Raw genomic sequence first — 26,120 nt, forward strand, 5'->3', positions numbered from 1 at the left:
ATGGCTACCAATCTCTGAGACGACCACCAGACCAGTTTAACATGGCTACCGCCAGACCAGTTTAACATGGCTACCGCCAGACCAGTTTAACATGGCTACCGCCAGACCATTTTAACATGGCTACCGCCAGACCATTTTAACATGGCTACCCATCTCTGAGACGACCGCCAGACCATTTTAACATGGCTACCCATCTCTGAGACGACCGCCAGACCAGTTTAACATGGCTACCGCCAGACCATTTTAACATGGCTACCGCCAGACCATTTTAACATGGCTACCCATCTCTGAGACGACCGCTAGACCATTTTAACATGGCTACCCATTTCTGAGACGACCGCCAGACCAGTTTAACATGGCTACCGCCAGACCAGTTTAACATGGCTACCCATCTCTGAGACGACCGCCAGACCAGTTTAACAAGGCTACCGCCAGACCAGTTTAACATTGCTACCCATCTCTGAGACGACCGCCAGACCATTTTAACATGGCTACCCATCTCTGAGACGACCGCCAGACCATTTTAACATGGCTACCCATCTCTGCCAGACCAGTTTAACATGGCCGCCAGACCAGTTTAACATGGCTACCGCCAGACCAGTTTAACATGGCTACCGCCAGACCAGTTTAACATGGCTACCCATCTCTGAGACGACCGCCAGACCATTTTAACATGGCTACCCATCTCTGAGACGACCGCCAGACCAGTTTAACATGGCTACCCATCTCTGAGACGACCGTTGGTAAGGGTAGTAGTATTAGTAGAAGTAGTATGGTGGTAGTATTAGTATTAGTGGTAGTAGTATTAGTGGTGATGGTAGTATTAGTGGTATTAGTGGTGGTGATGGTGGTAGTATTAGTGGTGTTAGTATTAGTGGTGGTGGTAGTAGTAGTGGTGTTAGTATTAGTGGTGGTGGTGGTGGTGTATTAGTGGTGGTGGTGGTAGTATTAGTGGTGGTAGTAGTGGTGGTGGTGGTGGTAGTAGTATTAGTGGTGGTGGTGGTGGTAGTATTAGTGGTATTAGTATTAGTGGTGGTGGTGGTAGTATTAGTGGTGGCGGTGGTAGTACTATTATTGGTAGTAGTATTAGTGGTAGTGTGGTGGTGGTAGTATTAGATGCGGTGGTGGTAGTAGTATTAGTGGTAGTAGTATTAGTGGTGGTAGTGGTGGTGGTAGTGGTATTAGTGGTGGTAGTAGTATTAGTGGTGGTGGTAGTAGTATTAGTGGTGGTGGTGGTAGTAGTATTAGTGGTGGTGGTAGTATTAGTGGTGGTGGTGGTAGTAGTATTAGTGGTGGTGGTAGTAGTATTAGTGGTGGTGGTAGTAGTATTAGTGGTGGTGGTGGTAGTAGTATTGGTGGTGGTGGTAGTAGTATTAGTGGTGGTAGTAGTATTAGTGGTGGTACTATTAGTGGTAGTAGTATTAGTGGTGGTAGTAGTATTAGTGGTGGTGGTGGTGGTAGTATTAGATGTGGTGGTGGTACTATTAGTGGTAGTAGTATTAGTGGTGGTGGTGGTAGTATTAGTGGTGGTAGTGGTATTAGTGGTGGTGGTAGTAGTAGTATTAGTGGTGGTATTAGTGGTGGTGGTAGTAGTAGTATTAGTGGTGGTATTAGTGGTGGTGGTGGTGGTAGTATTAGTGGTGGTAGTGGTATTAGTGGTGGTGGTAGTAGTAGTATTAGTGGTGGTGGTGGTAGTATTAGTGGTGGTAGTAGTAGTATTAGTGGTGGTGGTGGTAGTAGTAGTATTAGTGGTGGTGGTGGTGGTAGTATTAGTGGTGGTAGTAGTAGTATTAGTGGTAGTAGTAGTATTCAGTAGTATTTTTCCACATTTTGTTACAGCCTTGTTCTAAAATGGTTTCTGTTGTTTTTTTCCCCTCATCAATCTACACACACTACTCCTTAATGACAAAACAAAAACAGTTTTTTATAACTTTTTGCTAATTCATTTTAAAAACAATATATAAATCACATTTACATAAGTATTCAGACCCTTTACTCAGTACTTTGTTGAAGCACCTTTGGCAGCAATTACAGCCTCGAATCTTCTTGGGTATGAAGATACAAGCTTTGCACACCTGGATTTGGGGAGTTTCTCCCATTCCTCTCTGCAGATCCTCTCAAGCTCTGTCAGGTTGGATAGGGAGCGATGCTGCACAGCTATTTTGAGTTCTCTCCAGGGTTCTGGTCCGGTCTCTAGCTGGGCCACTCTAGGACATTCAGAGACTTGTCCCGAAGTCTTGGTTGTGTGCTCAGGGTCGTTGTCCTGTTTGAAGGTGAACCTTCGCCCCAGTCTGAGGTCCTGAGCGCTCTGGAGCAGGTTTTCATCAAGGATCTTTCTGTACTTTGCTCAGTTCATCTTTCCCACGATCCTGACTAGTCTCCTAGTCACTGCCGCTGAAAAACACTCCCACAGCGTGATACTGCCACCACCATGCTTCATCGTAGGGATGGTGCCAGGTTTTCTCCAGACGTGACACTTGGCATTCAGGCCAAAGAGTTCAATCTTGGATTCATCAGACCAGAGAATCTAATTTCTCATGGTCTGAGAGTCGTTTTAGGTGCCTTTTACTAAGGAGTGGCTTCAGTCTGGCCACTCTACCCTAAAGGCCTGATTGGTAGAGTGCTGCAGGGATGGTTGTCCTTCTGGAAGGTTCTCCCATCTCCACAGAAGAACTCTGGAGCTCTGTCAGTGACCATCAGGTTCTTGGTCCCCCGATTACTCAGTTTGGCCTTGTTTGGTACCCTTCCCCAGATCTGTGCCTCGACACAATCCTGTGTCGGAGCTCTATAGACTATTCCTTTGACCTCACGGCTTGGTTTTTGCTCTGACATGCTCTGTCAACTGTGGTACCTTCTACAGACAGGTGTGTGCCTTTCCAAATCATGTCCAATCAATTGCATTTACCACAGGTGGACAACAATCAATTTTGTAGAAACATCTTAAGGATGATCAATGGAAACAGGATGCACGTGAGCTCAATTTTGAATCTCATAGCTAAAGGTCTGAATACTTAATGTAAATAAGGTATTTCTGTTTTTCCAGTTTTTCGCTTTGTCATTATGGGATATTGCTGAAGATGTTTTATTTACTTAATCAATTTTCGAATAAGGCTCTAGCCTAAAAAAAATTGGGAAAAGTCAAGGGTTTTGAATACTTTCCCAAGGCACTGTAGTGGTGGTGGTTTTCTGTTTTCTTCAGTTTCCCTCGCCAGTGAGCTCCGGACAGACACACACAGCTGTAGGCTAGTCGCTGTAGGCTAGTCGCTGTAGGCTAGTCGCTGTAGGCTAGTCGCTGTAGGCTAGTTAGTTGCTGTAGGCTAGTTAGTTGCTGTAGGCTAGTTGCTGTAGGCTAGTTGCTGTAGGCTAGTTGCTGTAGGCTAGTTGCTGTAGGCTAGTTGCTGTAGGCTAGTTGCTGTAGGCTAGTTGTTGTGTAAGTGATAAGAAGTAGGTAGGCCTATTTTATGACTTTTTTCCCCCTTGAATGCCGAGTGGTTATCAAAAGGGCGAGAACGAGAAATATTTTTCAAATTGGCTACAATGAGGATCTATTCTCATTCTCAGTGGATGTAAAACCAGACTTTGATCAATTACTGTTTGAGGCAAATAAAAAATGACTTTGAGATGCTCCACAATCAGAAATAGTCTCAGATCACCTATATAGACCTACATTTGCCTAGTTCTACGCATTATCAAGTGCGCGTCCTTACTCAAGATTGACAGGAGCGCTCCAAACGAACAAAACTCGTAAATGGAATTAAATGAACCTTTTCTAACAAGTTAGCCTTGGCGGTGTGCTCTGCAAACAACATGTCCACTCCTACAATGACAACGGTAAGAATGTAATAATAGTATATTGAATCTATTAACAGAAATTACCATAAACAAACACACATAAGAAATGAAGGGAATTAACGGTAAATGTACTACTGGTGTCTCGTGTACCATACTTAAAAAAATATATATATATTTGCCACTGTTCTACAGAATAAATCTGTCGACCAACAGCCTATCGACCAAACAATTGTCCAGTCGACTAAATGAGGTCAGCCCTATCCACGATACTAACCTAATTGAGAGTGAAAAGGAGGGAAGCCTGTACAGAATATACATATTACCAAACATGCATCCTGTTTACAATAAGGCACTAATGTAAAAGTGAAAAGGATGTGACAAAGAAATGAACTTTTATGTCCTGAATAAACAGTGTTGTATTTGGGGCAAGTCTAAGACAACATCTCACTGAGTGCCACTCTTCATATTTTCAAGCATGATGGTGGCTGCATCATGTTATGGGTATGCTTGTCATCGACTAGGGAGTTTTTTTAGGATAAAAAGAAATGGAATAGAGGAAAGCACAGGCAAAATCCTTCCCAACAGACACTGGGAGACAAATTCACCTTTCGGCAGGACAATAACCTAAAACACAAAGCCATATCTACACTAGTTGCTTACCAAAACAACATTAAATGTTCCTGAGTGGTCTAGTTAGTTTTGACTTAAATTGAAAATCTATGGCAAGACTTGGAAATGGTTGTCTAGCAATGATCAACAACCAACTTGACAGAGTTGGAAGAATCTTTAAAAGAATAATGGCCAAATACGCTATTGTACAATCCAGGTGTGCAAAGCTCTTAGAGACTTACCCAGCAAGACTCACAGCTGTAATCGCTGCCAGAGGTGATTCTAACATGTAATTGACTCAGGGGTGTGAAAACTAATGTAAATGAGATATTTCTGTATTTCATTTTCAGTACATTTGCAAAAAAATTCAAAAAACATGTTTTCACTTTGTCATTATGTGGTGTTGTGTGTAGATTGGTGAGAAATATATTGAATCCATGTTGAATTTCAGGCTGTAACAACTAAATGTGGAATAAATCAAGGAGTATGAATCCTCTCTGAAGGCACTGTATATAAAAAAAAACAACTATTTTCAAAACTGCTTTGTGTGAAATAACGTGAAAGTGTCCAGTCCAAATGAACTATTTTGGGACGGATGATCTGATGTGCGTTTTGTGTAATTCTGAAGTACATAAAATTGCATTGGGCTTTCCCTATAAACCTGCATGAAAATACAATCAAATAATAGTTTTTTAAAAATGTCATGTGTTTTGGTTCATATCAGTGGTTGTTCGTATTATCTTCGATCACCAACTAGAGTTTATAGTTTACCCACTTTTAATATTTAAAAAATGAAATCGATGTTTTCCCCCTACATCACTGGTGGTTATGGGGACTGTATGTGTGTTGGGCGGGGACAGAGCAGTCCTGCTGTCATCCTCTCTCTCCCAACACGCCTATCACCTCTAATCCTGTGGAGATTATCCCCTCGCACCACACAAGACGACAGCATTAGCGCTGTGCTCTGCTCAGAAAGCCCTGCTGCCGCACATTGCTGCAGTATTCCCCACAGAGCAGAGGGGATTGTCACATTGATAGCCAGCCTGTGCTGCCCTTTATAAGGCTGCTACTGGGGGGGGCTCTGCTCTGATCTCACACAGCCACTGTTTATTGTAGATACAGTATAGTCCCTCACACCTCTTTCTTTAACATCTTCAGTGTGGGTTTTGAGGAGGAATAGGTCATTCAAATGAGACATCTGGTGGGAGAGACGGTTTGATCTTTCAATCGTGACGATTCCATGTTTCCAGTATAGGCACCCTCTCCTGGGCGGATGTAGACGGCTCTCTGTATGATTCCCCCTCTCCTGGGCGGATGTAGACGGCTCTCTGTATGATTCCCCCTCTCCTGGGCGGATGTAGACGGCTCTCTGTATGATTCCCCCTCTCCTGGGCGGATGTAGACGGCTCTCTGTATGATTCCCCCTCTCCTGGGCGGATGTAGACTGCTCTCTGTATGATTCCCCCTCTCCTGGGCCGATGTAGACGGCTCTGTATGATTCACCATCTCCTGGGCCGATGTAGACGGCTCTCTGTATGATTCACCCTCTCCTGGGCCGATGTAGACGGCTCTCTGTATGATTCCCCCTCTCCTGGGCCGATGTAGACGGCTCTGTATGATTCACCCTCTCCTGGGCCGATGTAGACGGCTCTGTATGATTCACCCTCTCCTGGGCCGATGTAGACGGCTCTGTATGATTCACCCTCTCCTGGGCCGATGTAGACGGCTCTCTGTATGATTCCCCCTCTCCTGGGCCGATGTAGACGGCTCTCTGTATGATTCCCCCTCTCCTGGGCCGATGTAGACGGCTCTCTGTATGATTCCCCCTCTCCTGGGCCGATGTAGACGGCTCTCTGTATGATTCCCCCCCCCCCCGATGATGATTGGCTGATGTCTTGTCTTTCAGGCGAATGGATCTGAAGCTGATTATGAATATGATGAGATCACACTGGAACGGGTAAGTAAGCGGGAACATAACGTCTCCTTTCAAACCCATCATCCATGGTTCTCCTTTCCATTAAATAGGTGCCTTTACACTTTTAGGTTTTTAAATAAATTGAAGGTTTCAATTTGTATCTAAAGGTTAACATTTGAATGAAGATGTACTTTTAAAAAGGTTAAAAACCATGCAAGATATTTCATTGCTATTTCTACCAGCTATAGTTGATAATGTAAAAAAATAAACTTTACATAGTGGTACAGGGCTCTGTCTTACTATATGATGTAATCCCTCTCTCTTTACATAGTGGTGCAGAGCTCTGTCTTACTATATGATGTAATCCCTCTCTCTTTACATAGTGGTGCAGGGCTCTGTTTTACTATATGATGTAATCCCTCTCTCTTTACATAGTGGTGGAGGGCTCTGTCTTACTATATGATGTAATCCCTCTCTCTTTACATAGTGGTGCAGGGCTCTGTCTTACTATATGATGTAATCCCTCTCTCTTTACATAGTGGTGGAGGGCTCTGTCTTACTATATGATGTAATCCCTCTCTCTTTACATAGTGGTGGAGGGCTCTGTCTTACTATATGATGTAATCCCTCTCTCTTTACATAGTGGTGCAGGGCTCTGTCTTACTATATGATGTAATCCCTCTCTCTTCCCTCTTCTCTTCCCTCTCTCTTCCCTCTTCTCTCTCCTCTTCCCTCTCTCTTCTCTCTCTCTTCCCTCTCTCTTCTCTCTCCTCTTCCCTCTTCTCTTCCGTCTTCTCTTCCCTCTCCTCTTCCCTCTCTCTTCCGTCTCCTCTTCCCTCTCCTCTTCCCTCTCTCTTCCGTCTTCTCTTCCCTCTCCTCTTCTCTTCTCTCTCCTCTTCCGTCTCCTCTTCCCTCTCCTCTTCCCTCTCCTCTTCCCTCTCCTCTTCCCTCTCCTCTTCCCTCTCCTCTTCCCTCTCCTCTTCCCTCTCCTCTTCCCTCTCCTCTTTCCTCTTCCCTTCCCTCTCCTCTTCCCTCTCTTCCCTCTCTCTTCCCTCTCCTCTTCCCTCTCCTCTTCCCTCTCCTCTTCCCTCTTCTCTTCCCTCTCTCTCTTCCCTCTCTCTTCCCTCTCTCTTCCCTCTCCTCTTACCTCTCCTCTTCCCTCTCCTCTTTCCTCTCCTCTTTCCTCTCCTCTTCCCTCTCCTCTTCCCTTTCCTCTCCTCTTCCCTCTCCTCTTTCCTCTCCTCTTCCCTCTCCTCTTCCCTCTCCTCTTCCCTCTCCTCTTCCCTCTCCTCTTCCCTCTCCTCTTCCCTTCCTGACCTAATTCAGCCACTATGTGCGTTTGCATCACTCACTCTACATTAAGACACAATGCACTATTCTGTCAGAGAGACACGCACACCGCCCCCAACCACAAGCACACACTGAGCCTTAGATAAGGCTCTATAGTCGGGCCCTATAATAGTCACTACATTACACTGCCACTTCCCCCCTCCAACCATACATAGCTCCCATTACACATATACCCCCCCTCCAGCCATACTCAGACATTTACATTGAAATGGGTCCTAACTACGGAGTATAACACACTCAGTATAATGCAGCCTGAATGTGTCAGTATTTGAAGTGGGAATGTACTCATAATGCTATACAGCAGGATCAAATTATGAATAGAAATGATGGAATATATGATTATTATATTTTAATGAACAGTATACTTAATGCTGTACTGTAGAGCACATCATGATAACATTGTAATGCAACCACATACTGTATGTTGAACATATGGCTTTAACAGTTGATCTGAACCAAACCCCGTTTTGATCTTCTGCCCATCGTTGTAGGGTAACTCTGGGTTGGGCTTCAGTATTGCAGGGGGGACAGATAACCCCCACATCGGCGAAGACCCCAGTATCTTCATCACCAAGATTATCCCTGGGGGAGCTGCAGCTCAGGACGAACGCCTCAGGTGTGTACAGTAATCATAGGATTAGGGAATGACAACACTGGAGTGGACATGAACCTTCCTACGATGGGAGAGACGTCAGGGAGATGGTCAACCCGTGGTTTGGTGCTGCTGTTATAAGCTAGTGTGAATTTATCTGCGTTCTATGTTTGTTAGCTAGCCGGACAGTTTTAGAGGAATGATTCCAAAGTCCCAGTCGGTATTAAATGGAACGTCGCGGCCCTGCCCCCCGGGGTGGGGGCGACGACGACAACCGGTGTTTACCTAGGTTACCCCATTTGCTCACAGCAAAAACAACCTTTTGTCAAACACATTTTTCTGGTTTGCTTTTTTTTTTTGTCAATTACAAAACTACGTTTAAGATGAATACATGTCTAAAGTAAATTTTTCATGACTTTTCAACATTACCTGCACCAGAGCGTTCTCACTACTTAGCTTCACTCATGCCTCTTTTCACGACCATGCTAGCAGCCTCGTAACGTTACGTGCGTGTCTGTTCGTTGCAGATAGAAAAAAAAACCATGTTGGGTGTTTCTCAAGATGCGTACTACCGTGCTCCGAGCACGCAAAATGGAGAACAGGAGGGTCGGAGTATGAATCCAAAATCAAAGTATGCGAAACGTAGCACGGAGGGCACTTCTCGAATGTGTACTCAGTTTGTACATATTTTATCTAGCCATGACCAACAACGACAGACTATACAGCTAGTAGTGACTGTGGTTACTAAACAACGACAGACTATACAGCTAGTAGTGACTGTGGTTACTAAACAACGACAGACTATACAGCTAGTAGTGACTGTGGTTACTAAACAAGTTAAATGTCTTACCTGTTATGAAACGTTTTCTACACACATAGCTACGTGTAGCCTACTTGGTCCCCACAGTTGCTACTCTCTCACGCTGAATAGCCTGAAGCCACAGGTGAAGCTGGTTGAGAGAATGTCAAGAGTGTGCAAAGCTGTTGTTAAATCGAAGGGTGGCTACTTTGAAGAATTTCAAATATATAAAATATATATATATATATTTTTTTTTTACTTCATTATTCCATATGTGCTATTTCATAGTTTTGATGTCTTCACTATTATTCTACAATGTAGAAAATAGTCCAAATGAAGAAAACCCCTGGAATTAGTAGGTGTGTCCAAACCATTGACTGGTACACCGTTGACTGTAAATGGAGGCATTTATGGGCTGTGTTACGTTCCCCAGCAAGAAACCAAAAGGTGTCGCTCAAACAGAAGGGGGAACTAACAGCCGAAACTGAACAGGTGTTTAGGAGGGGTTCTGAAAGACACTCATGGGGGATGTCCACTGAACGTTGCCTAGCAACAACAACTGGAACCTAACAGACACCCACTGTGAGCGCCCAGTAAATTTGCCCAAGAGGCAAACAAAGTTAAAAACCCACACCAAACTTAAAGACAGGAAGCAAACCAAAAAGTGGAGCAAAATGTGGAGCTAAATTAAAACAATGTCTAAAAATGTGTTTTCGCTTTGTCATTATGGGGTATTGTGATGTCATTATGGGGTATTGTGATGTTATTGTGGGGTATTGTGATGTCACCGTGGGGTATTGTGATGTCATCATGGGGTATTGTGATGTCATCATGGGGTATTGTGATGTCATTATGGGGTATTGTGATGTCATTACGGGGTATTGTGTGTAGATTGAAAGTGTGAATGCCGGATGTATTTGATTCTCCTGGCTAAAGTGTGAATGCCGGATGTATTTGATTCTCCTGGCTAAAGTGTGAATGACGGATGTATTTGATTTCCCTGGCTAAAGTGTGAATGACGGATGTATTTGATTTCCCTGGCTAAAGTGTGAATGACAGATGTATTTGATTCTCCTGGCTAAAGTGTGAATGACAGATGTATTTGATTTCCCTGGCTAAAGTGTGAATGACAGATGTATTTGATTCTCCTGGCTAAAGTGTGAATGACGGATGTATTTGATTTCCCTGGCTAAAGTGTGAATGACAGATGTATTTGATTTCCCTGGCTAAAGTGTGAATGACAGATGTATTTGATTCTCCTGGCTAAAGTGTGAATGACGGATGTATTTGATTTCCCTGGCTAAAGTGTGAATGACAGATGTATTTGATTTCCCTGGCTAAAGTGTGAATGACAGATGTATTTGATTCTCCTGGCTAAAGTGTGAATGACGGATGTATTTGATTTCCCTGGCTAAAGTGTGAATGACGGATGTATTTGATTTCCCTGGCTAAAGTGTGAATGACGGATGTATTTTATTTTAATTTTATTATTTCACCTTTATTTAACCAGGTAGGCCAGTTGAGAACAAGTTCTCATTTCCAACTGCGACCTGGCCAAGACAAAGCAAAGCAGTGCTACAAAAACAACACAGAGTTACACATAAACAAACGTACAGTAAATAATGCAATAGAAAAATGTATATACAGTGTGTGTAAATGTAGTAATTATTCTCCTGGCTGCAGAGTGAATGACGGATGTATTTGACTCTTCCTGCAGAGTGAATGACGGATGTATTTGACTCTTCCTGCAGAGTGAATGACGGATGTATTTGACTCTTCCTGCAGAGTGAATGACGGATGTTTTTGACTCTTCCTGCAAAGTGAATGACGGATGTATTTGACTCTTCCTGCAGAGTGAATGACGGATGTATTTGACTCTTCCTGCAAAGTGAATGACGGATGTATTTGACTCTTCCTGCAAAGTGAATGACGGATGTATTTGACTCTTCCTGCAGAGTGAATGACGGATGTATTTGACTCTTCCTGCAAAGTGAATGACGGATGTATTTGACTCTTCCTGCAAAGTGAATGACGGATGTATTTGACTCTTCCTGCAGAGTGAATGACGGATGTATTTGACTCTTCCTGCAGAGTGAATGACGGATGTATTTGACTCTTCCTGCAGAGTGAATGACGGATGTATTTGACTCTTCCTGCAGAGTGAATGACGGATGTATTTGACTCTTCCTGCAAAGTGAATGACGGATGTATTTGACTCTTCCTGCAGAGTGAATGACGGATGTTTTTGACTCTTCCTGCAGAGTGAATGACGGATGTATTTGACTCTTCCTGCAAAGTGAATGACGGATGTTTTTGACTCTTCCTGCAAAGTGAATGACGGATGTATTTGACTCTTCCTGCAGAGTGAATGACGGATGTATTTGACTCTTCCTGCAGAGTGAATGACGGATGTATTTGACTCTTCCTGCAGAGTGAATGACGGATGTTTTTGACTCTTCCTGCAAAGTGAATGACGGATGTTTTTGACTCTTCCTGCAGAGTGAATGACGGATGTATTTGACTCTTCCTGCAGAGTGAATGACGGATGTATTTGACTCTTCCTGCAGAGTGAATGACGGATGTATTTGACTCTTCCTGCAGAGTTGATGACGGATGTATTTGACTCTTCCTGCAGAGTGAATGACAGATGTATTTGATTCATCCTGCAGAGTGAATGACGGATGTATTTGACTCTTCCTGCAGAGTGAATGACGGATGTTTTTGACTCTTCCTGCAGAGTGAATGACGGATGTATTTGACTCTTCCTGCAGAGTGAATGACGGATGTATTTGACTCTTCCTGCAGAGTGAATGACGGATGTATTTGACTCTTCCTGCAAAGTGAATGACGGATGTATTTGACTCTTCCTGCAAAGTGAATGACGGATGTATTTGACTCTTCCTGCAGAGTGAATGACGGATGTATTTGACTCTTCCTGCAGAGTTGATGACGGATGTATTTGACTCATCCTGCAGAGTGAATGACAGATGTATTTGACTCATCCTGCAGAGTGAATGACGGATGTATTTGACTCTTCCTGCAGAGTGAATGACGGATGTATTTGACTCTTCCTGCAGAGTGAATGACTGCATCCTGAGAGTGAACGAGGCCGACGTGAGGGATGTGACCCACAGTAAGGCTGTGGAGGCCCTGAAGGAGGCCGGCTGCATCGTCAGGCTCTACATCCGCAGGAGAAAAGCCCTCTCGGAGAAGATCCTGGAGCTCAAACTAGTCAAAGGTCCCAAAGGTAAAGGGAATGTCTGTCACCGTGGAGATTAAAAGCTACACTTTAGTGATACGATTTCATCATGATTTAAATGTGTTGAGTTGATGTGTAACTTTCTGCTTCGTGTTATTTACTCTCTGTGGTTCGTCGTCCTCCAAGTGAAACCCTCTGAATTAGCGGCTCCCAAACTGTTGGGGCGTGCTGACGTCATAGTGGAATGCACAAGGTGCAATTTGTAAATGGGGTTAGTGAGTTCTCCTCATCAGCAGTTCTCCTCTTGTCATGGCAGTCATTGCAGATCTTCAGAGATGTTTATAACGTGTCTAGGGCCCGGTTTCCCAAAAGCATCTTAAGGCGAAGTTCATCGTTAGAAGCTCTAGTAGGAGCATCGTTAAATCTCTGAGCTGTTTACCCCCCTAAAAAAACGTCATTCACTAAAGGTGCTCTTGTTTACCGACTCCATCAGAGCACTCATAGAACAGTGAAGTGTTAGATGTCGTCCCCCCCCCACCACCACGTCACGTTGTACGCAGAAAGACCTCTGTTAAACATAGAATCAAGGCGTCTGTCTCTCTTGTGACCGCCGATAGCTTCACAACGACGCTGACTACAAAGTTGCAAATGTCTTTGCAATTGTTACAAAAACAAGCGAAGGATTAAAAATATGCTTCAAATGAAAACCCGAGATGACTGCATTATAAGATAAATAGCCTACCTACAGTGTAACGGCTTTCTTCCTGGGAAGGAGAGGCATTATAAGATAAATAGCCTACCTACAGTGTAACGGCTTTCTTCCTGGGAAGGAGTGGCATTATGAGATAAATAGCCTACCTACAGTGTAACGGCTTTCTTCCTGGGAAGGAGTGGCATTATGAGATAAATAGCCTACCTACAGTGGTAGACGACACAGGCCTATATATTTCAATGTTCATTTTGTTTTATTTGGCTACCGTCTTGTCATTTTTGCCTCCAATATATTTAATGCTGTGTGTATATATTTATAATTTATAATATATTTATATATATTATTATATTATATGTGTAGCCTCACATGGATGCAATGATGCTCCACATCTTAACAAAGTGCATTATTATATTATTATTATTATAGGGTAAACATTTAGACAAATCTGATTTCAATATTTGCAGCCATAGGGGGGGATCTCTTTCTATGAGCTGATCTATCGTCAGTGTTGTGGAATAACTATGATGTTTAAGGTAAGATTTGAATGGAGAAATCTGATCCGAGAGCAGCGCTCCCTTTTTCTTTCCATCTTGTCAGTGTCGACACACGCCTCAACGACTCAGTGACCGTTCCCTCTGGTTGTTTCGGGGAAACGCGTGTGACGTCTTCGGGCCGTTGTAGGCTAGACTCGGAAGTTCCATCGCTATGGGAACCGTGCCCCAGATAAACTAGCCCTCCCCCTACTGGGCACAGACCTCATTCTAACTGATGTGAATTCAACCAAAAAATGTCATTGGATTTAGTTTGAAAGTTGGGTGGAAATGCCCTGACGTTGATACCTTTCTTCAAATCCCAATCAGTTTTCCACGTTGATTCAACGTCATCACGTTCGTTGTTGAAATGATGTGGAAACAACATCGATTCAGCCAGTTTTTGCCCAGTGGGGTGTCAGAAACCGTTATTTGTAATGTTTTAGTTGCTCAGCTATCACATGAACACACCTAGTACATGACCAAATGTGTAGAATAGCAGGAAATGTGCTTTAAAACTACAAAATGTTCTCTCCACCTCATGGCAAAATGTGTAGAATTGAAGGAAATTAGCATAAAATACAAAAATAAAATCTGCACCCCATGGCAAAATGTATAGAATTGCAGGAAATAATCTTTAAACCTGCAACATGATGGAAGGGGGGCCTGAGTGAAAAGGTTTGGGAACCACTGCTCTGAATTAATATAGTATTTATACTGTTTTATTGTGTTGTAATGTACTTCTCTCTCTCTCTCCCTCTGTCTCTACCCTTCTCTCTCTCCCTCCCTCTGTCTCTACCCTTCTCTCTCTCCCTCCCTCCCTCTGTCTCTACCCTTCTCTCTCTCCCTCCCTCCCTCTGTCTCTACCCTTCTCTCTCTCCCTCCCTCCCTCTGTCTCTACCCTTCTCTCTCCCTCCCTCCCTCTCTCTACCCTTCTCTCTCCCTCCCTCTCTCTACCCTCCCTCTGTCTCTACCCTTCTCTCCCTCCGTCTCTACCCCTCCCTCCCTCCCTCCCTCCGTCTCTACCCCTTCTCTCTCTCTACCCTCCCTCTGTCTCTACCCTTCTCTCCCTCCCTCCCTCCCTCTGTCTCTACCCTTCTCTCCCTCCCTCCCTCCCTCCCTCTGTCTCTACCCTTCTCTCCCCTCCCTCTGTCTCTACCCTTCGCTCCCTCCCTCGCTCCCTCCCTCCCCTCGCTCCCTCCGTCTCTACCTCTCCCTCCCTCCCTCCGTCTCTACCCCTCCCTCCCTCCTTCCCTCCCTCCCCTCTGTCTCTACCCTTCTCTCCCTCCCTCCCTCCTCGCTCCCTCCGTCTCTACCTCTCCCTCCCTCCCTCCCTCCATCTCTACCCCCCCTCCCTCCCTCCCTCCCTCCCTCCATCTCTACCCCTCCCTCCCCCCTCCCTCCCTCCGTCTCTCCCTCCCTCCGTCTCTACCCTTCCCTCCCTCCCTCCCCTCCATCTCTACCCTTCCCTCCCTCCCTCCCTCCCCTCGCTCCCTCCGTCTCTACCTCTCCCTCCCTCCCTCCGTCTCTACCCCTCCCTCCCTCCCCTCCTTCCCTCCCTCCCTCTGTCTCTACCCTTCTCTCCCTCCCTCCCTCGCTCCCTCCGTCTCTACCTCTCCCTCCCTCCCTCCCTCCCTCCATCTCTACCCCTCCCTCCCTCCCTCCGTCTCTACCCTTCCCTCCCTCCCTCCCTCCCTCCCTCCCTCTGTCTCTACCCTTCTCTCCCTCCCTCCCTCCCTCTGTCTCTACCCTTCTCTCCCTCCCTCCCTCCCTCTGTCTCTACCCTTCTCTCCCTCCCTCCCTCCCTCTGTCTCTACCCTTCTCTCCCTCCCTCTGTCTCTACCCTTCTCTACCTCCCTCCCTCCCTCCCTCCCTCCCTCCCTCCCTCTGTCTCTACCCTTCTCTCCCTTCTCTCTCCCTCCCCCTCCCTCCCTCCCTCCCCCTCCCTCCCTCTGTCTCTACCCTTTTCTTTCTCCTTTCTCTCTCTTATCTCTGTCCCTCTGTCCCTGTCTCTCACTCTTTCCGTCTCTCCTCTGTCCCTCCCTCTCTTCAGGGCTAGGATTCAGTATTGCGGGGGGAGTAGGGAACCAGCACATTCCAGGAGACAACAGCATCTATGTCACCAAGGTCATCGAGGGAGGGGCTGCACACAAAGACCAGAGGCTGCAGATAGGAGACAAACTATTGGCTGTAAGAACATAACAATGTAGTGACTCAGCAAAAAAAGAAACGTCCTCTCACTGTCAACTGCGTTTATTTTCAGCAAACTTAACATGTGTAAATATTTGTATGAACATAAGTTTCAACAACTGAGACATAAACTGAACAAGATCCACAGACATGTGACTAACAGAAATGGAATAGTGTGTCCCTGAACAATGGGGGGGGTCAAAAGTAACAGTCAGTATCTGGTGTGGTCACCAGCTGCATTAAGTACTGCAATGCATCTCCTCCTCATGGACTGCACCAGATTTGCCAGTTCTTTCTGTGAGATGTTACCCCACCCTTCCACCAAGGCACCTGCAAGTTCCCGGACATTTCTGGGGGGTATGGCCCTAGCCCTCACCCTCCGATCCAACAGGTCCCAGACGTGCTCAATGGGATTGAGATCCAGACTCTTCGCTGGCCATGGCAGAACACTGACATTCCTGTCTGAAGGAAATCTTGCACAGAACGAGCAGTATGGCTGGTGGCATTGTCATGCTGGAGGGTCATGTCAGGATGAGCCTGCGGGAAGGGTACCACATGAGGGAGGAGGATGTCTTCCCTGTAACGCACAGCGTTGGGATTGCCTGCAATGACAGCACGCTTAGTCCGATGATGCTGTGACACATCGCCCCAGGCCATGATGGTGTAACGCTCATTCCTTCTATGATAAACGCAAATCTGACCATCACCCCTGGTGAGACAAAGCCACGACTCGTCAGTGAAGAGCACTTTTTGTCAGTCCTGTCTGGTCCAGCGACGGTGCATTTGTGCTAATAGGTGATGCTGTTGCCCGTGATTTCTGGTGAGGACCTGCCTTACAACAGGCCTACAAGCCCTCAGTCCAGCCTCTCTCAGCCTATTGTAGACAGTCTGAGCGCAGATGGAGGGATTGTGCGTTCCTACTGTAACTCGGGCATATGTTGTTGCCATCCTATACCTGTCCCGCAGGTGTGATGTTCTTATGTACCGATCCTGTGCAGGTGTTGTTACATTTGGTCTGCCACCCCGAGGACGATCAGCTGTCCGTCCTGTCTCCCTTTAGTGCTGTCTTAGGCATCTCACTGTACGGACATTGCAATTTATTTCCCTGGCCACATCTGCAGTCCTCATGCCTCCTTGCAGCATGCCTAAGGCACGTTCACGCAGATGAGCAGGGACCCTGGGCATCTTTCTTTTGGTGTTTTTCAAAGTCCGTAGAAAGGCCTCTTTAGTGTCCTAAGTTTTCTTAACTGTGACCTTAATTGCCTACCGTCTGTGAGCTGTTAGTGTCTTAACGACCGTTCCACAAGTACATGTTCATTAATTGTTTATGGTTCATTGAATGTCTCCAAGGCGGTGGCCCGTTCCTGTAGGTTCATGCTCTACAACATCCGCAGAGTACGACCCTGCCTCACACAGGAAGCGGCGCAGGTCCTAATCCAGGCACTTGTCATCTCCCGTCTGGATTACTGCAACTCGCTGTTGGCTGGGCTCCCTGCCTGTGCCATTAAACCCCTACAACTCATCCAGAACGCCGCAGCCCGTCTGGTGTTCAACCTTCCCAAGTTCTCTCACGTCACCCCGCTCCTCCGCTCTCTCCACTGGCTTCCAGTTGAAGCTCGCATCCGCTACAAGACCATGGTGCTTGCCTACGGAGCTGTGAGGGGAACGGCACCTCACTACCTCCAGGCTCTGATCAGGCCCTACACCCAAACAAGGGCACTGCGTTCATCCACCTCTGGCCTGCTCGCCTCCCTACCACTGAGGAAGTACAGTTCCCGCTCAGCCCAGTCAAAACTGTTCGCTGCTCTGGCCCCCCAATGGTGGAACAAACTCCCTCACGACGCCAGGACAGCGGAGTCAATCACCACCTTCCGGAGACACCTGAAACCCCACCTCTTTAAGGAATACCTAGGATAGGATAAAGTAATCCTTCTCCCCTCCCCCTTAAAAGACCTAGATGCACTATTGTAAAGTGGCTGTTCCACTGGATGTCATAAGGTGAAAGCACCAATTTGTAAGTCGCTCTGGATAAGAGCGTCTGCTAAATGACTTAAATGTAAATGTAAAATTGAACAAGCATGGGAAACGGTGTTTAAACAGCTGTGGCTATATACATGGGGTACCGCTACAGTCAGACAGGCATGGAGTCAACTCGATTGGTTTGTAGGTACAGCAGTATCTCATTATGGGATGGTTATTTGTGTGGAGTCTCACCATGTCCTCTTCTCTGGTAGATACAGTTTGGCGTTCGCCATCTCCACGTCTGTCTGTCAGTGTGTCATGTGACAATCGTCCAGAGACATCCCGTTGTACATCACAGTGATATATTATGGGATGTTTCTGGACGATTGTCAGAAAGTCAATTCAATTCCAGGGGCTTTATTGGCATGGGAAACACGTGTTAACATTGCCAAAGCAAGTGAGGTAGATAATATACAAAAGTGAAGTAAACAAGTCTCCCAAAGTTCCTCCAATCATCTTAAAGGTCATTCAGAAGTCGTCTACACTAAATGCCTGATTCCCATTGACTCTCCTGATCGAAATTACACAATGAGACTTTCCCTTTAATTCAGATGGAGATATTACCACCCCCGGCTTTGTACACCCCCGCCCCCCCTTTCACACTACTGAGGAAAATAAAATATTGGGATAGTTAGGAATTGTACAATTACTTAACATGTTATTCATAGCCAAAATGAGTGCAGGAAAGAAAGTTGGCTGGTTTTGATGGCACAGTGTCATGAGTACCACATCATTTCATCTTTACCGTTGACTTGCTCAGGTCAGGGCACTAAATGCCTTACAATTTCACCTGATACAATAGCTTAACTTAACAAACCCTTAACTTAAAAAGATCCCCTTGAAGTACTTGACTTCGATTAAGTTAGATTGTGGCTTGTTTTTGGAAACAATGCCAGTTGGTTTGCCTGCCATGTCTCCTCCTGTATGTAACCAACTGATGAGCCGTCTGACTGCCCCCCCTCCCCCCCTCCCTCCAGGTAAACAGCGCTTGCCTTGAGGAAGTGAGTCACGAGGATGCCGTGGCGGCCTTGAAAAACACTCCTGATGTGGTTTACTTGAAAGTGGCGAAGCCCACCAGTGTCTTCATGAACGACAGCTTCGCTCCCCCCGACATCACCAACTGTGAGTGCGCACGAACACACGCACACACACGCACACACACGCACACACACACACACACACACACATATTCAAGTACACACACATCCCATGGTTTCCAATTATCCCAGGGTAGCTGTGACAGCAGGGGAGTGTTCATCAGGACGTTTTGTTATGTTCAGATGCTAATATACGATGTAGAATAAACATGCTTTTCTGACATGTAGCCTACAATATGGCTCTATCCGTGGCATTTCTACCTGCAACGTTTGGCTACCGAACGCGGCCCTGGTAATGTGAAGGGAGCCGTGTGGTGTGGAACTCCCACGGAGGGATGCTACATCGATACACAACTTCACAGAACTACAGACTGAAGCTAATCAATGAAAACATTATATATCTCTAGCTTCTCAAACGGATGCATGCTAAATGCTAGCAATCCTGTGTTGTTACCGTAGATAACTACTAGCAACCCATCAAAAAGGGCTAAAATGCTAATTATTAGCTTCCCTGTGTTGTTACCATAGATAACCACTAGCATCCTTCAAAAAGGGTTAAAATGCTAATTATTAGCTTCCCTGTGTTGTTACCATAGATAACCACTAGCATCCTTCAAAAAGGGTTAAAATGCTAATTATTAGCTTCCCTGTGTTGTTACCATAGATAACCACTAGCATCCTTCAAAAAGGGTTAAAATGCTAATTATTAGCTTCCCTGTGTTGTTACCATAGATAACCACTAGCATCCTTCAAAAAGGGTTAAAATGCTAATTATTAGCTTCCCTGTGTTGTTACCATAGATAACCACTAGCATCCTTTAAAAAGGGTTAAAATGCTAATTATTAGCTTCCCTGTGTTGTTACCATAGATAACCACTAGCAACCCATCAAAAAGGGTTAAAATGCTAATTATTAGCTTCCCTGTGTTGTTACCATAGATAACCACTAGCAACCCATCAAAAAGGGTTAAAATGCTAATTATTAGCTTCCCTGTGTTGTTACCATAGATAACCACTAGCAACCCATCAAAAAGGGTTAAAATGCTAATTATTAGCTTCCCTGTGTTGTTACCATAGATAACCACTAGCAACCCATCAAAAAGGGTTAAAATGCTAATTATTAGCTTCCCTGTGTTGTTACCATAGATAACCACTAGCATCCTTTAAAAAGGGTTAAAATGCTAATTATTAGCTTCCCTGTGTTGTTACCATAGATAACCACTAGCATCCTTTAAAAAGGGTTAAAATGCTAATTATTAGCTTCCCTGTGTTGTTACCATAGATAACCACTAGCATCCTTTAAAAAGGGTTAAAATGCTAATTATTAGCTTCCCTGTGTTGTTACCATAGATAACCACTAGCATCCTTTAAAAAGGGTTAAAATGCTAATTATTAGCTTCCCTGTGTTGTTACCATAGATAACCACTAGCAACCCATCAAAAAGGGTTAAAATGCTAATTATTAGCTTCCCTGTGTTGTTACCATAGATAACCACTAGCATCCTTCAAAGGGCTAATTTGCTAGTGGTCCAATTTTTTATTGTATAAATTCTGTGTAAAGGGTCAGTATTATGACAGAACATGTGTCTGTGGGTCTGAGAGGAATATAGGACAAAAGACAAATGTAATCATTAAGGCCACCCAGACCCAGCGTGTCGCTGGCTGCTGACCCCAATAGCTACAGCGGTAATCCAATGGGCACAGTGAGTTAGTGGGGAGGGCCTATATCTGGACCAATAGACATTAGAATAGAGTTTACAGTAGTAGGTCCAATCTGAGCCAGACTCCTTATGAAGGAGGAAGGGTTCCTGTTTAGAAGCAGGGTGAATGGCTGGCTATTTAACTGTAGCTGAGTATACCGTGGGTGACCCACTGTCTGTCCCCCTGACTGTAGCTGAGTATACCGTGGGTGACCCACTGTCTGTCCCCCTGACTGTAGCTGAGTATACCGTGGGTGACCCACTGTCTGTCCCCCTGACTGTAGCTGAGTATACCGTGGGTGACCCACTGTCTGTCCCCCTGCCTGTAGCTGAGTATACCGTGGGTGACCCACTGTCTGTCCCCCTGACTGTAGCTGAGTATACCGTGGGTGACCCACTGTCTGTCCCCCTGACTGTAGCTGAGTATACCGTGGGTGACCCACTGTCTGTCCCCCTGACTAGCTGAGTATACCGTGGGTGACCCACTGTCTGTCCCCCTGACTGTAGCTGAGTATACCGTGGGTGACCCACTGTCTGTCCCCCTGCCTGTAGCTGAGTATACCGTGGGTGACCCACTGTCTGTCCCCCTGACTGTAGCTGAGTATACCGTGGGTGACCCACTGTCTGTCCCCCTGACTAGCTGAGTATACCGTGGGTGACCCACTGTCTGTCCCCCTGACTGTAGCTGAGTATACCGTGGGTGACCCACTGTCTGTCCCCCTGACTGTAGCTGAGTATACCGTGGGTGACCCACTGTCTGTCCCCCTGACTGTAGCTGAGTATACCGTGGGTGACCCACTGTCTGTCCCCCTGACTGTAGCTGAGTATACCGTGGGTGACCCACTGTCTGTCCCCCTGACTGTAGCTGAGTATACCGTGGGTGACCCACTGTGTGTCCCCCTGACTGTAGCTGAGTATACCGTGGGTGACCCACTGTCTGTCCCCCTGACTGTAGCTGAGTATACCGTGGGTGACCCACTGTGTGTCTCCCTGACTGTAGCTGAGTATACCGTGGGTGACCCACTGTCTGTCCCCCTGACTGTAGCTGAGTATACCGTGGGTGACCCACTGTGTGTCCCCCTGACTAGCTGAGTATACCGTGGGTGACCCACTGTCTGTCCCCCTGACTGTAGCTGAGTATACCGTGGGTGACCCACTGTGTGTCCCCCTGACTAGCTGAGTATACCGTGACCCCATGTCTCTCTGCATCACTGTTCATGCCACGTTTATGTTTCGGGACACGTATATTGGTCTCGTTTAGTCTTGCTTTGTTGCCTATGGGCCCGCCCCGTCTAGTACCAGGCAGAACGTTCCGTGTTAGCCAGCCCCGTCTAGTACCAGGCAGAACGTTCCGTGTTGGCCAGCCCCGTCTAGTACCAGGCAGAACGTTCCGTGTTGGCCAGCCCCGTCTAGTACCAGGCAGAACGTTCCGTGTTGGCCAGCCCCGTCTAGTACCAGGCAGAACGTTCCGTGTTGGCCAGCCCCGTCTAGTACCAGGCAGAACGTTCCGTGTTGGCCAGCCCCGTCCAGTACCAGGCAGAACGCTCCGTGTTGCCTATGGGGCCAGCCCCGTCCAGTACCAGGCAGAACGCTCCGTGTTGCCTATGGGGCCAGCCCCGTCCAGTACCAGGCAGAACGCTCCGTGTTGCCTATGGGGCCAGCCCTGTCCAGTACCAGGCAGAACGCTCCGTGTTGCCTATGGGGCCAGCACTGTCCAGTACCAGGCAGAACGTTCCGTGTTGCCTATGGGGCCAGCACTGTCCAGTACCAGGCAGAACGTTCCGTGTTGCCTATGGGCCAGCCCTGTCCAGTACCAGGCAGAACGCTCCGTGTTGCCTATGGGGCCAGCCCTGTCCAGTACCAGGCAGAACGTTCCGTGTTGCCTATGGGCCAGCCCTGTCCAGTACCAGGCAGAACGCTCCGTGTTGCCTATGGGCCAGCCCTGTCCAGTACCAGGCAGAACGTTCCGTGTTGGCCAGTCCTCTCCAGTAGCAGGCAGAACGTTCCGTGTTGCCTATGGGGCCAGCCCCGTCTAGTACCAGGCAGAACGTTCCGTGTTGCCTATGGGGCCAGCACTGTCCAGTACCAGGCAGAACGTTCCGTGTTGCCTATGGGCCAGCCCTGTCCAGTACCAGGCAGAACGCTCCGTGTTGCCTATGGGGCCAGCCCTGTCCAGTACCAGGCAGAACGCTCCGTGTTGCCTATGGGCCAGCCCTGTCCAGTACCAGGCAGAACGCTCCGTGTTGCCTATGGGGCCAGCCCTGTCCAGTACCAGGCAGAACGCTCCGTGTTGCCTATGGGCCAGCCCTGTCCAGTACCAGGCAGAACGCTCCGTGTTGCCTATGGGGCCAGCCCTGTCCAGTACCAGGCAGAACGCTCCGTGTTGCCTATGGGCCAGCCCTGTCCAGTACCAGGCAGAACGCTCCGTGTTGCCTATGGGGCCAGCCCTGTCCAGTGTCAGGGGGAACATTCCAGTATTTCACCTGGACAATGTTATTGATTGTTCTGTTGTGGTGCTTGTGCCATTGCTGAAGGTGGTCTTCATTTAAGGAGAGAACCTCCCCCTGTCAGAGGAGCCATAAAGCATGTGTTTTATAGTATCCTGCTATGCCTCTGTCTGTGCCAGGGTCGGTTCAAGGTGAAGTTAGCGATTAGCCTAGCGCCTCCCTCACTAAGCGGCATTTTATCATTTTTTCTTAGCATTAGCCGCTAATGTTAACTCACTATCTATCTACACATTGAGGCGGAGACCCATTATATTGATACAGGGTGTGTGTGTGTGTGTGTGTGTGTGTGTGTGTGTGTTATTTCTCTAGCGTATTCCCCTCACATGGACAACCATATCAGCCCTTCCAACTACCTGAGCCGGCCCCATACCCCCGCCACGCCTGGACGCTACTCCCCCGTCCCCAAGAGCATGCTAGGAGACGACGAGGTGACAAGGTAAACTGGGTGATGATATACACACACACACACACACACAACATTTGATCCCTTTTCTTTTACAAAGCGTTAAATGTTCATACGTTTTGTTAATGTTGGTTTATGAGTGTACTGGACAAAGGGAGTGTGGTGCCATTATTAGTTGCTGCTGCTGAGATTCATCAGTACCGTGGTGAATGGGTCACTTTCCTTCTCTCTCAGTGGCTCTCAGTTATGGTGCTGTATCTCCTCCCCTTAATCTGAGTTATGGTGCTGTATCTCCTCCCCTTAATCTGAGTTATGGTGCTGTATCTACTCCCCTTAATCTGCATTATGGTGCTGTATCTCCTCCCCTTAATCTGAGTTATGGTGCTGTATCTACTCCCCTTAATCTGAGTTATGGTGCTGTATCTCCTCCCCTTAATCTGAGTTATGGTGCTGTATCTACTCCCCTTAATCTGAGTTATGGTGCTGTATCTCCTCCCCTTAATCTGAGTTATGGTGCTGTATCTCCTCCCCTTAATCTGAGTTATGGTGCTGTATCTACTCCCCTTAATCTGAGTTATGGTGCTGTATCTACTCCCCTTAATCTGAGTTATGGTGCTGTATCTACTCCCCTTAATCTGCATTATGGTGCTGTATCTCCTCCCCTTAATCTGAGTTATGGTGCTGTATCTACTCCCCTTAATCTGCATTATGGTGCTGTATCTCCTCCCCTTAATCTGAGTTATGGTGCTGTATCTCCTCCCCTTAATCTGAGTTATGGTGCTGTATCTCCTCCCCTTAATCTGAGTTATGGTGCTGTATCTACTCCCCTTAATCTGCATTATGGTGCTGTATCTACTCCCCTTAATCTGCATTATGGTGCTGTATCTCCTCCCCTTAATCTGAGTTATGGTGCTGTATCTCCTCCCCTTAATCTGAGTTATGGTGCTGTATCTACTCCCCTTAATCTGCATTATGGTGCTGTATCTACTCCCCTTAATCTGCATTATGGTGCTGTATCTCCTCCCTTAATCTGAGTTATGGTGCTGTATCTCCTCCCCTTAATCTGAGTTATGGTGCTGTATCTACTCCCCTTAATCTGCATTATGGTGCTGTATCTCCTCCCCTTAATCTGAGTTATGGTGCTGTATCTCCTCCCCTTAATCTGCATTATGGTGCTGTATCTCCTCCCCTTAATCTGAGTTATGGTGCTCTATCTCCTCCCCTTAATCTGAGTTATGGTGCTGTATCTACTCCCCTTAATCTGCGTTATGGTGCTCTATCTCCTCCCCTTAATCTGAGTTATGGTGCTGTATCTACTCCCCTTAATCTGAGTTATGGTTCTGTATCTCCTCCCCTTAATCTGAGTTATGGTGCTGTATCTACTCCCCTTAATCTGTATTATGGTGCTGTATCTACTCCCCTTAATCTGCATTATGGTGCTCTATCTCCTCCCCTTAATCTGAGGTATGGTGCTGTATCTCCCCTTAATCTGAGTTATGGTGCTGTATCTACTCCCCTTAATCTGCATTATGGTGCTGTATCTACTCCCCTTAATCTGCATTATGGTGCTGTATCTCCTCCCCTTAATTTGAGGTATGGTGCTGTATCTCTTCCCCTTAATTTGAGGTATGGTGCTGTATCTACTCCCCTTAATTTGAGTTATGGTGCTGTATCTCCTCCCCTTAATCTGAGTTATGGTGCTGTATCTCCTCCCCTTAATCTGCATTATGGTGCTGTATCTCCTCCCCTTAATCTGAGTTATGGTGCTGTATCTCCTCCCCTTAATCTGAGTTATGGTGCTGTATCTACTCCCCTTAATCTGCATTATGGTGCTGTATCTACTCCCCTTAATCTGCATTATGGTGCTGTATCTCCTCCCCTTAATCTGAGTTATGGTGCTGTATCTCCTCCCCTTAATCTGCATTATGGTGCTGTATCTCCTCCCCTTAATCTGAGTTATGGTGCTGTATCTCCTCCCCTTAATCTGAGTTATGGTGCTGTATCTACTCCCCTTAATCTGCATTATGGTGCTCTATCTCCTCCCCTTAATCTGAGTTATGGTGCTGTATCTCCTCCCCTTAATCTGAGTTATGGTGCTGTATCTCCTCCCCTTAATCTGAGTTATGGTGCTGTATCTCCTCCCCTTAATCTGAGTTATGGTGCTGTATCTACTCCCCTTAATCTGAGTTATGGTTCTGTATCTCCTCCCCTTAATCTGAGTTATGGTGCTGTATCTACTCCCCTTAATCTGTATTATGGTGCTGTATCTACTCCCCTTAATCTGCATTATGGTGCTCTATCTCCTCCCCTTAATCTGAGGTATGGTGCTGTATCTACTCCCCTTAATCTGCATTATGGTGCTGTATCTACTCCCCTTAATCTGCATTATGGTGCTGTATCTCCTCCCCTTAATTTGAGGTATGGTGCTGTATCTCTTCCCCTTAATTTGAGGTATGGTGCTGTATCTCCTCCCCTTAATCTGAGTTATGGTGCTGTATCTCCTCCCCTTAATCTGCATTATGGTGCTGTATCTCCTCCCCTTAATCTGAGTTATGGTGCTGTATCTCCTCCCCTTAATCTGCATTATGGTTCTGTATCTCCTCCCCTTAATCTGAGTTATGGTGCTGTATCTCCTCCCCTTAATCTGAGTTATGGTGCTGTATCTACTCCCCTTAATCTGCATTATGGTGCTGTATCTACTCCCCT

The 26,120-nt window shown here is 46.4% G+C and overlaps 1 protein-coding gene across 12 annotated transcripts in view; it reads left to right on the top strand.

The window, feature by feature from the left end:
* LOC115119585 (disks large homolog 1-like) overlaps positions 1 to 26,120 on the top strand; it is a 340,988-nt gene that overhangs the window by 207,070 nt on the left and 107,798 nt on the right. For all 12 annotated transcript variants that reach the window (XM_065009266.1, XM_065009267.1, XM_065009268.1 and 9 more), the window contains 6 exons: positions 6,308 to 6,358; positions 8,158 to 8,282; positions 12,135 to 12,304; positions 15,552 to 15,688; positions 18,688 to 18,832; positions 23,321 to 23,447. In XM_065009266.1, coding sequence (XP_064865338.1) covers positions 6,308 to 6,358; positions 8,158 to 8,282; positions 12,135 to 12,304; positions 15,552 to 15,688; positions 18,688 to 18,832; positions 23,321 to 23,447 — 755 coding nt within the window. The remainder of the gene's footprint in view (positions 1 to 6,307; positions 6,359 to 8,157; positions 8,283 to 12,134; positions 12,305 to 15,551; positions 15,689 to 18,687; positions 18,833 to 23,320; positions 23,448 to 26,120) is intronic.

This window comes from Oncorhynchus nerka, linkage group LG24 (assembly GCF_034236695.1).
Source record: "Oncorhynchus nerka isolate Pitt River linkage group LG24, Oner_Uvic_2.0, whole genome shotgun sequence".
Classification (NCBI taxonomy): domain Eukaryota; kingdom Metazoa; phylum Chordata; class Actinopteri; order Salmoniformes; family Salmonidae; genus Oncorhynchus; species Oncorhynchus nerka.